Below are 11992 nucleotides of genomic sequence, written 5' to 3'. Positions count from 1 at the left end.
TATTTGTCGGTTTGGTCTCCGAACTTGTATAGAATTGTCAATTTTTCTCGTTAACTTTAATTTTATCCTAAACTTTTATAATTAACCACTTCCCCCTCCCCTCCCCTCCCCCCCCCTAAACTTAATCTTTAGCCGATTACCCGCCTAAAATTTTATAAACATAAAATTTGGGCCCTGCATTTTGATTTTAAAAATTTTCTTCCAATTTTCATCAATCCAATTTTTTTTTTTTGCCCCTTTATAATTGTTATGTGTTGGTCACATTATCAAAATATATAACAAATTAGATGAAAATTTTTAAAAGCTAACATTAAGGAGAAATTGACTATTTATAAAAATTTATGAATTAATCGATTAAAATTTAAATTTAAAAGAGAAATTAATTAATTATAAAAATTCAGGAATAATCCGCTAAATGGGAAAATATGCCAAATTTATTTTGTCACCTAACTAGGTGCTATGAATCTTCTGCCACTGCAATGAATGTCATAGTGAAAAAAGGAGGCAGATTCTCTGTCCTCTCACTTTTCGTGCCCTCCTGTTTTGTGTGGTCACGGTTAAGCCACATCAACATTTTATATTTTTTTTATAGAAATAATAAGACAAAAAAGAATAATAATATAAAAGGTTGACGTGGCTTAACCGTGACCACACAAAACAAAAGGGCACGGGAAGTGGGAGGGCAGAGATCTGCCTCTGTGAAAAAATGGATTAAGTAGGACCGACCATCGATATTATTGTTGGTTGGATGGGAGAGATGTTTCTTTATGAGGATTTCAGAGATTCTTAAATTATATTTGTTTATCGTACATTATACGGTAAAAAATTATTGTAAATTTTTTTATTTAAAATTAAATATAAACTGCATCTGCTTAAAACTGATCGTATAATATACAATAAACAAATGTGATTGAAAGATCTTGAGATCTTCACAATCCTCTCTCGTTGGATGGATGCTTACAAACGTACGAAGCAAGATTTCAATGGGAACCACAACGATGTCGTTTAGCGCAAAGATATAGAGTCCACCTGGTACGGCCCAAACCACGTGGTCTAATCGTTATGACCACACTGCAACCACGCCACAACAGTAACCGCAGCAGAAAAATCTCTCCCCTCGCTCTCTCTCTCACTTCCCCCAAATATTAAAAAGGAAAAACCAACGGTGCTGATAAACCTCACTCTCTCATCCCAGTCGTCTCCTCTCTCCTTTCTTCTCCAGCGTCCGATCTAAACTCCTCCCTGCAATCTCCATCTCTCGCGCCAAATAAAATCAAACAGGTTTTCTCTCGCTCCTCCATTTCTCTCTCTACTCTCTCTCTCTCTCTTAATTATGGCGGGTCTAGGGTTTCTGATTTTTCCGATTTCGGTTCTGTTATGTTATTTCTGTGCTGTTTTTGCTGTAGTTGAGCTAGGGTTTCAATGGCGGAAGCCCCTGTGAGTCCAGGCGGCGTCAGCCACGAGAGCGGCGGCGACGGGAGCGGAAGTCCGCGCTCGAACGTTCGGGAGCAGGATCGGTTCCTCCCGATCGCCAACATCAGCCGAATCATGAAGAAGGCGCTTCCTCCTAACGGGAAAATCGCCAAGGATGCCAAGGAAATCGTCCAGGATTGCGTTTCTGAGTTCATCAGCTTCATCACCTCTGAGTACGACGCCGTTTTGTAATATTTTTTTTCGTATTTTGTTTTTGAAAAATTTATCTGTCGGTTTTGGTTTGATGTGTGGGGGTGGAATTGTGTGCAGGGCGAGTGACAAGTGCCAGAGAGAGAAGAGGAAGACGATTAACGGTGATGATTTGCTCTGGGCAATGGCGACTTTGGACTTTGAGGATTATATCGACCCCCTCAAAGTTTACCTCGCCAAATACAGAGAGGTTACTCTATTTGCTAAGTTGTTTTCGCCTTTTTTTGCTCGTATTTGTTTGGTTTCAGAGAAAATTTAGTGGGATTTGGGAGATGATAAGGAAGTGAAAAATATTGATCTCATTAGTTTGTTTTATTTTTTGAATTACTTGTATTCAATTAATCTCAGAATTTCGGTGTTTTGAAACAAAACGGAGTGTTTTCTTATCTCATTTGTTGTAGGTTCGGATTCAGTACATTCATTAGTAACATTTAATTTTGATTTTGTGGCGATATGAAACATAATGTTTTCTGATCTCATTTCTTGCTGGTTCAAATTTGGTAAATTCATTAATAACATTTCATTTTGATTTTGTCGTGATATGAAACAGAGTGTTTTCTGATCTCATTTGTTGTTGGTTCGAAAGTAGGCCTACTGACGATGAGAGAAAATCGGTTACGGTGGTTTGGACATGTGCAAAGAAGGCCTACTGACGCTCCGATTAGAAGATGCGACTATGGGACAGAGATTCAGGGCCGAAGGGGTAGAGGAAGACCTAGGAAAACTTTGGAAGAGACTCTAAGAAAAGACTTAGAGTACTTGGATCTAACGAAGGACATGACACAGGACCGAGCACAATGGCGTTCTAAGATTCATATAGCCGATCCTACTCAGTGACTTGGATTTTCCAAGTCTCCAACCGAGAAGTTTTCCTCACTCGGAAAATTAAGGGAACACTACCCCAACCTACATGCTCCACTCAGAAAGCTTCAACATACAAGCTTCAACAAAAGAAAATTCAAAGAACTTAGCGAAGAAGGCTTTGGTGTATTTAACACAATACGTTGAAATGAAGGAAAACTTATTTATTGATATCCCCGATAAGCTACAAATATGTACATATACATGAGTCAAAATAAACAAACAAGATGGAGCCTTCACAAAGGTTGCTTAGGAGAAGTCTCAGCAGTCGGTAGAGCCCCAGAAAGAGAAGGCATCGAAGGGGGATCATTCGGAGCCTCAGTACTGGACAGAACCCTAGAAGGAGGAGGCATCAGAGGTTGATCATTTGGAGCTTCATTACGCGGTACAGCCCCAGAAGACGAAGGCAATAAATGCCTTTGGAACAAACCCACAAATCTCTGATGATCAAGTAAAACTTGACCATCAGTTTCCTTCATCTGGTCAAGCTTCCTCTTCATGTTTGTAGCATAGTCATGTGCGAGCCGGTGCAACTGTTTATTCTCATGCTTGAGCCCTCTAATCTCCTGTTTGAGACTCATCACTTCGGCCGCCAATGATTCAACTTGGCGGGTTCGAGCAAATAGGCGTTGGGCCATATTAGACACAGAACCTGCACACTGAACACTGAGAGCCAGCGAATCCTTAACAGCTAACTCATCAGACCGTTTGGAAAGTAGTCTGTTATCTTTGGGAGTGAGAAGGTTCCTGGCCACCACCGCAGCGGTCATATCATTCTTCATCACGGAATCCCCAACGGTAAGAGGACCAGTAGGGGAGACGAAGGATGGGCGCCATATGTTGTCTGGAGAAGGCGGGGCTGCCTCTTCAATAAGGTTCAAGTCAAAACGACGGTCGGAGGGGCCAGACATTTTCAAAGGTGTTGAAGAGAGAAGAAGTCGGACAAATCAAGATCTTAGAAGTGCAAGAATGGAGCTTCTACTGGTGGAGATTCAAGTGTGCTTTGGAACTTAATGTTAGCCCCTATAAAAAGCTGCACTCGACGGAGCTTCAGACATCGAAGAGGCGCCTGCTCAGAAATCGAAGAGGCGTTTGTTTTCTCAAAAGCTGGGCTGCTTAGAGACCACGAGGGTGATCTCATAAATCGAAGAGGTGTTTGCTTTCTCAAAAGTTGGGCTGCTCAAAGACCATGAAAGCCGATCTCAGAAATCGAAGAGGCGCTCGCTTTCTCAAAAGCTGGGCTCCTCAGAGACCACGAGGGCCGATCTCAGAAATCGAAAAGGCACCTACTTTTCCAGCCTTGTCAGCACCTGTCACACGCACACTCAGCTTTGCGGAAATTATGGGTATTCTGTCGAAGACTTCTGGGGAAGTAGAAAACACATGAATCTTACTGTCCAATCACTCACTTCCCACACGCAACAATAGCTCATGGGTACCACAGATAACTTTGCCAAAGTTCTCTGCCAAAGTTGAGCACGTGAAGCTTGCAGCTCCCACTACATCGCTCTGACCAAGAAGGGTAAAAGAATAGCAAAGAAACAGCACTAACAAAGTTTAGACCCATAAATTTTGAAGGTCTAGCTACCATATTATTACCCACAAGGGTAAAGGAACAGTACCACTGCTGGATAATTGGAAAGTCCCTGTGTGTCAACCTCTGTGCCTCGTGGCAAGGTAGACTAGCAAACATGCCCAACCTTTACTCACATTCGAGAAAACACTCCCAATAAGATTGCTTGCTCCAAAATTGAAGAGGCACCGTCCTCCGAATCTCGAGAGCCAGACTCCCAACATGACTACTTTCTCAAAAATTGAAGAGATGGTAAAGGAACAGTACCATTGCTGGATAATTGGAAAGTCCCTGTGTGTCAACCTCTGTGCTTCGTGGCAAGGTAGACTAGCAAACATGCCCAACCTTTACTCACATTCGAGAAAACACTTCCAACAAGATTGCTTGCTCCAAAATCGAAGAGGCACCGCCCTCCGAATCTCGAGAGCCAGACTCCCAACATGATTACTTTCTCAAAAATCGAAGAAACACTGCTCCCCGAATCTCGAGAGCCAGACCCCCAGCATGATTGCTTTCTCAAAAATCGAAGAGGCATCGTTCTCCGAATCAATCGAAGAGGCGCTCGCTTTCTCAAAAGCTGGGCTGCTCAGAGATCACGAGGGCCGATCTCAGAAATCGAAGAGGCACCTACTTTTCTAGCCTTGTCAGCACCTGTCACACGCACACTCAGCTTTGCGGAAATTATGGGCATTCTGTCGAAGACTTCTGGTGAAGTCGAAAGCACATGAATCTTACTGTTCAATCACCCATTTCCCACACGCAACAATAGCTCATGGGTACCACAGATAACTTTGCCAAAGTCTCTGCCAAAGTTGAGCACGTGAAGCTTGCAGCTCCCACTACAGCGCTCTGACCAAGAAAGGTAAAAGAATAGCAAAGAAACAGCACTAACAAAGTTTAGACACATAAATTTTGAAGGTCTAGCTACCATATTATTACCCACAAGGGTAAAGGAACAGTACCACTGCTGGATAATTGGAAAGTCCCTGTGTGTCAACCTCTGTGCCTCGTGGCAAGGTAGACTAGCAAACATGCCCAACCTTTACTCACATCCGAGAAAACACTCCCAACAAGATTGCTTACTAAAAAATCGAAGAGGCACCGCCCTCTGAATCTCGAGAGCCAGACTCCCAACATGATTACTTTCTCAAAAATCGAAGAGACACTGCTCCCCGAATCTCGAGAGCCAGACCCCCAGCATGATTGCTTTCTCAAAAATCGAAGAAGCATCGTTCTCCGAATCTCGAGAGCCAGATACCACATACCACTTTTTCAAAGTGCTCTGACAGAGTTAAAACATGTGAAGCTGGCAGCTCCCACTACCGTGCTATGACCAAGCAGGGTAAAGGAATAGCATTACTACTTGTTGTTAGGGAGACTCCTATATATGTCGACCTCCATCCCCAACGGACAGGCAGACCTGCAAAATGCTTAACCCTTCCTCATATCTGAAAGGGCACTCCCAACGAAGCCTTTCGAAATATTCAGCTTTCTTTCCCCCCGATAATACCTCTGCAAACAAACTATACTAGAGCAAGAATATCTCATATCATCAGGGTTAAAAGCAAGAGTATCCCATATCATGCTTTTTCCCTGTCTTTTCCTTTGGCCTTGTTTTTACCTGCAAGACAAGGAGAAAGAGAGCAATCAGTCAGCACTTGAAATCAAGCTCCCAACCAGGAATTGACTGCCTGGAACCCCTTACCTGATTACTTACCTGGCATTGCTCTCGAGTACTCATCTTCAACATCTTATGTTTCCAGGGAAGATACCGCATCTGCTTGAGGAACAGATAGGGCAAGTGCGAAGGATACAAGGAAGCATATGGAGACAAGCGTAACAGCACACGTGCCTATACATCCATTACTCTGTCAAAAGCAAAAGTATCCCATATCAGCAGGGTCGAACGTACTCTAGATTTGATGGACTTGTTTTGACCCTTAAATTCTTCAGTCGGCCTTATACTCTGGAGGAAACCAGAAAACCCTCCAGCTCAGTTCAAGAATAAGCCTGTGGAAAGTTACTTCTTCAAAAGCAAAAGTATCCCATATCATCTCTTCTCATTTTTCTTCTCTTTATCCTTCATGCTGCTGCAAGATGGGGAGAAGGTGAACAATCAGCCGGAGCTCTGATTGCTTACCTTGTCTGTCACCTCTTTCAGCAGATCCCCTAGCTCGGCGACTTGGGGGACTCCTACTACATGGTTTGTATCGCGCTTGACCAAGCCTGAAACTACAAGTAAGCTTCAAGTGAAATTGATACATTACCTTGTGCATCTCCACCAGTTAAAGATACCACCCCTGGATGGAGGAAGAGTACTTCCAGAGAAGCTGCCACATCTACCTATGAGACAGATAAGGCAAGTCAAGATGATACCACACTCCGATACTTAGAAGTTTCGTGATTACGAGATCATTCTCCCACAATATTTCCTAATGTCATTTGTACTCTAATGTCATTTGTACTAAATCATTCACTTGTACTCACTAAAAGAGAGCTTAAACCTATGTACTTGTGTAAACCCTTCACAATTAATGAGAACTCTTCTATTCCGTGGACGTAGCCAATCTGGGTGAACCACGTACATCTTGTGTTTGCTTTCCTATCTCTATCCATTTATATACTTATCCACACTAATGACCGGAGCAATCTAGCGAAGATCACAAAAAGCGACCGTTTTCGCTACCTAGGATCTATCTTGCAAGAGAACGGAGAATTGGATGGAGATCTCAACTATAGAATACGAGCTGGATGGATGAAGTGTAAGAGTGCATCCGGCGTGTTGTGTGACCGTCGTAGGCCACTGAAGCTCAAGGGAAAATTTTATAAGACGGCAATAGGCCAGCGATGTTGTATGGCACAGAATGTTGGGCGGTGAAACATCAACACGTACACAAAATGGGTGTAGCGGAGATGAGGATGCTTCGTGGGATGTGTGGGCACACGAGAAATGATAAGATTGAGAATGAGGATATCCGAGGTAAAGTAGGAGTAGCCGAAATTGAAGGAAAGATGAGAGAAAATCGGTTCCGGTGATTTGGACATGTGCAAAGAAGGCCGACTGACGCTCCGGTTCGAAGATGTGACTACGGGACAGAGGTTCAGGGCCGAAGGGGTAGAGGAAGACCTAGGAAAACTTTGGAAGAGACTCTAAGAAAAGGCTTAGAGTACTTGGATCTAACGGAGGACATGACACAAAACCGAGCGCAATGGTGTTCTATGATTCATATAGCCGACCCCACTTAGTGGGAAAAGGCTTTGTTGTTGTTGTTTGTTGTTGTATTTGTTGTTGGTTCGAATTTGGTAATATCACTAGTAACATTTCATTTTGTTTTTGTTCCGTGAAACGAAACAAGTATTTTCTGATCTCATTTGTTGTTGGTTCGAATTTGGTAATTCATTAGTAACATTTCATTTTCATTTTGTCGCGAAATGAAACTGAGTGTTTTCTTATCTCATTTGTTGTTGGTTTGAATTTGGAAAATCTATTAGTAACATTTCATTTTGCGCTTTGACTAATACACTGTTGCTTTTGTTTCCGGTGGTTGTCTTCTGGGTCGATTGGGATATTGCAGGTGGAGGTGAGTTAAAATTGTCATTTTTTATTCATGCAGCAGTTTTTATAATTTCTACCATTTGCTTTGATTTACCTTTCTCACTAATTATTGGATTTCTGTTTGTGGCGGCAAACAGGGTGATACCAAGGGTTCAGGGAAAGGTGGAGATTCATCTTCTAAGAAAGATGTTCAGCCAAGTCCAAACCCTCAGGTTGAATATGGTTTCATTTTAGGGAATTGTTATTGGCACTCCAAAAATCTCATTTTGCACTCCAAACATTCTTTAATTAGAATGAAAAATACACTTATGAGGCGTGTAGAATGAGATTTTTGGAGTGCTAATAACAGTTCCCTTATTTTATTAATGAAGTGATAATCTTTATTTTATTTTTTTTCATATCATTTTTTACTTGGTATAAATTGTGCTTACTTCTTTTAAGGGGTTGTAATTTATATGAAAGCTTATCTTATCCTCTTATGGTGGCAATTTTTTTCTTATAGCAGATTTCTCACCAAGGTTCTTTCTCCCAAGGAGGGAACTACTCAAATTCTCAAGTAATCTCTTGCTCTTCGTCTCCACTTACCCAACTGTTTTCAGAAATTATTCCTTCTTTTAAGAAAGTTTGTTAGACAGTAGTCCTTTTATTGCCACCACATTTCCATATAAATTATAATCATTTCCATCTATATATAAGCAATATTTTCCTTAGCATTGTCGCCTTCTATTGATGGATTTGTCAAATAACCTTATTCGAGAGACACCTTGTAGGGTTTACCTCCGAAATTTTGTTTTAATGATCCAAACCATCTAATTTTAGGTATTTTCTTAAAAAGCATCCTTGCACAAAATGGGAAAAATCCGAAACCATTAAGAGATCTAGTTGTACCCAAGAAAATAGAAGGAAATGTTTCAAGAAGACACTAAAATGACAATCATTTAATTAAGGGGGTAAATGGTTTTGGATTTGAGTATTTTTTGCAAGGATGATCTTTACAGAGAGACCTAAAAACTAGATGGTTCGGATCATTGGAACATAATACGGAGTGGGGGCTACGAGGTGTCCTTATTTGACGGATCCATCCATTGAAGCTCCATCTTCCTTTGCATGTTTTGAGCATGATATGTGCACAGCCAAGTGATGGTTCTTCAGGAAGAATGATCGACACAATTTGTTTGCACATCATGATTTAATCTTATTCCTGGCTTTGGTTGGTTGGTGTTTTTCACTTCGGTTAAAGATACGAAGATGTTCTTTTCAATATTATGTAGTAATTGTGCATGTCATTGATAGAATTGATCATATGCTGGATGATCATTTGTTTGTGGAATGTGGATAACCTTTTCTCTGTGCAAAATAAAGCAAAAACTGCACTCAAGCACTCAAACCATGCATGTTTTTGTGGGGTTTTCTTGTTTTTATACATTATTTTTTTGCATGCCCTGAAATAGTAGTGTTAATTGTGCCATGTTTGATCGTCTTCGAGGTTTTCGCTTGTTGCTGCAGAGTTTATAGTTGCTGCTTTTGTGCAGAGTTTGTAGTTGTTGCTATGTTTTTCTTTTTACCCAACGTATGCTAGGTTAAGTGTGTACTTTCCAATAGTTAAGATTATCTATACAATATAAAGTGTTGGTTGGGGTGAACGTGAGATGTGGCAAGCTACTGACTAGGGGTGCAACTCGGGCGGGTTGGAAGGTCAACCCAATCCTAACCCAACTTTTACAATTCGGGCTCGGGTTCGGGTTGGGTTTCATTCGGGTTCATTTGGGCTTGAGTTTTATTGGGTTAGGGCTTACTTGGGTTGGGTTTGGGTTGCCAAATTGTTTTCAAGTTTAATCTTGTAACAACTTAGTTTCCAAGAATTCCTAAAAAATTAAGCCAAGTAGCATCAAAGATAGCTAACTCTAATTTCATAAATTAATCTACTATAAAGCTTTAGGATTTAGAGACTACGAATATGGGCTGACTAATCAAAGCCTCTTATTCCCTAAAAGCTTAAGTAATTATAAAAGGTAATTTATTAAAAATTATTAGAAAGGGCGTTGGTTTTTGGACTTGGCACGCTTGGGTGTAATATAAGCATTAATTGATATAGGTTACAATCTGGTTAGATTGGGTTTGGTTAGTCGGGTTAGGTTGGATTGGGGATGAACGGGCAAATGATCAACCCAACTTAACCCAATCAATGAATGGGTTGAAATTGGGTTGGGTTCGGGCAGGTTATAACTGAAAAAAACCCACTTGTTCGGGTTTAAAGTTGGGTTGGACATGGGTGGGTTCGGACCCAAGTTGCACCCCTACTACTGACCAGTAGTAGTTGCATTTTAGCATACGATGTTAGTAGATCTATAAGTACTGTAAGGGATCATGTTTTAATTCAACTTTGAGCTTCCAATAGCTTAGTCTAGCTTCTATTCATAAGGATTCGACGTGATCATGGAGTGCCGGCTGTCGACTACCTGACGCTCTCCCCCTCCTCTTTTATCCGGGCTTGGGACCGGCAATGTAAGATAAACTTACACGGCGGAGTTAGTCTAGCTTCTATAATGTTAAAATTTTGGGGAGGGAGACCATGTGATGAATATCATATCAGCAGTGCGGCAAAGTTATGTATGAAAGATTCTTAAACTTTAAGATGACATTTTTGCATGTCAAGGATTCTTCTTGGGCCTGCCTTTTGCGATATTATCGTTCGTCTGTTTGGCTTTGTTTTCGTTGAATCGCTTTATGAAACTATAGAAATGTTATTGCTAGTTGTGACTTGTGAGTATGTTGGTTTTGTGGTTTTTGTGCTCGGTGTGGTCTGATCTAACGAATGATTTGTCGTCACAGAACCAGAACATGATAACTCCTCTGCAAGGATCAGAGTAGATCGAGTCTTCTTGAAGCTACAGAACAATTTAGCTGCCCGTTTGAGATGATCTCGTCCCGTGCGCGGAACAAACAGCGACGAATAACTTGTTAAATTATTTCCGTTGTGAAAGCTATAATTCGAGGGTAGTATTAGTGATTTCATTCGCGTCCGTTAGTATTTACTTTACTGGTATGGTTTTTATGGTAAGGAGTTTATTTAAGTTGAATGTCTGGTATTTTAAATCTCAGGAGGATCTGTTTTCTTCTGATTTGTAGACTTTATGGCATTGTTCCTGTTACCAAACCGTGTAGGAAATATTATTTACTTCCAAATTCTATAGTATATTTTAATTTTTGTTATTTTGGGCAGTTTCATAACACGCTGTATTGTAGGAGAATAATTTACACGGTACGGACCCTAGTTCTTCTCATTGCGTACAAAGGAATGCTTAATCCGTCTACAACCGCTTAGAATTCGTGAAAAAATAACTTTATTCGCTTATCCAGTTTGCGTTCTATTCCAACTTTCCTGGCTAACTACTAAGCTTTCCAGGTTTGCTACTCTAGTTGAACTCGGGTTTTCCTACAAAGTCTTTCTTAATTGGCCCTTACCTGCCCTGCCTGTACTATTACTGTGGCGGTGTATTTATGCTATGTAAGTCCTGCAAACTCTTCCTAAGATAGGAAATATTTAACTTCTTATATGTAAGGAGTCATCATCTTTGCAGAAAAAATCAATGTTTAACGTGCGAAACAACGAATGATCCTACGTGAGTGAAGCAAGTGTTCTCATAAGATTCTCTATTTTGTGAACTGAAATGAACGCAGGATGTTTTCGTACTTTTCACTGGATGCGGTGATACGAGTTGGGACACTTGGTACATAATCTCCGGCCCCTTCTTAATGTACTGATTCGATACTTTTTCACTACCACCCTTAAGGGGGCGTTTGTTGCGCCGGACTATCTCGGACTGGACTAGTTTCAAGGACTAAACTGGACTGGCTTAGACTAGACTAAGCTGGACTAACTTAGTGAAGCGTTTGGTGCAGTATTGGACTAAGAAGCTGGATAATAACAAATTCTAATATTATATTATTTAATATATAAATTATTAATATTTTATTATGATCTAGGTGACCGGAGATGACGAGGAGTCTATCGGGAGTGGTTGTTGAGCATGACGAGGACGAGCGAGGATAGTCTTAGCTAGTCCCATGGTTATTGGGGGGTCTCGCTAAGACCTCTTAGTGAAGGGTTTTGTCCATGCTAGTCCTCTTTAGTCTCATTAATGTTAGTCCCAGCATGGAACAAACATAGTATTGGACTAACAGCTAGTCCAGTCCAGTCCAGTCCCACTTAATGAGGGCAAACAAACGCCCCCTAGGGTTTACTAAGACGGATTCCCATTCTCTTTTGACTTCACGGTCGAATATAATTGTCGTCACTTGCTGTTCACTTTAATCAA

The 11992-nt window shown here is 41.0% G+C and overlaps 1 protein-coding gene across 2 annotated transcripts; it reads left to right on the top strand.

Moving 5' to 3' along the window:
* The first annotated feature begins 1059 nt into the window (after positions 1–1059).
* LOC103423365 (nuclear transcription factor Y subunit B-1-like) lies at positions 1060–10886 on the top strand. Of its 2 annotated transcripts, none has more exons than XM_070809781.1 (6): positions 1060–1281; positions 1407–1646; positions 1744–1877; positions 7809–7885; positions 8179–8229; positions 10506–10886. In XM_070809781.1, exons 2-6 carry the CDS (start codon positions 1423–1425, stop codon positions 10542–10544), a joined length of 525 nt encoding a protein of 174 aa, XP_070665882.1. In that variant the 5' UTR covers positions 1060–1281; positions 1407–1422; the 3' UTR covers positions 10545–10886. The 2 variants fall into 2 exon arrangements, with proteins under 2 accessions (XP_070665882.1, XP_070665881.1); XM_070809780.1 differs by having other exon boundaries at positions 8176–8229.
* The last annotated feature ends 1106 nt before the right edge of the window (positions 10887–11992 follow it).

The sequence above is a fragment of the Malus domestica genome, chromosome 12, assembly GCF_042453785.1.
Source record: "Malus domestica chromosome 12, GDT2T_hap1".
Lineage (NCBI taxonomy): Eukaryota > Viridiplantae > Streptophyta > Magnoliopsida > Rosales > Rosaceae > Malus > Malus domestica.
Note: the sequence above shows the minus strand (reverse complement) of the source record. Positions and strands in the feature narration are given on the sequence as shown.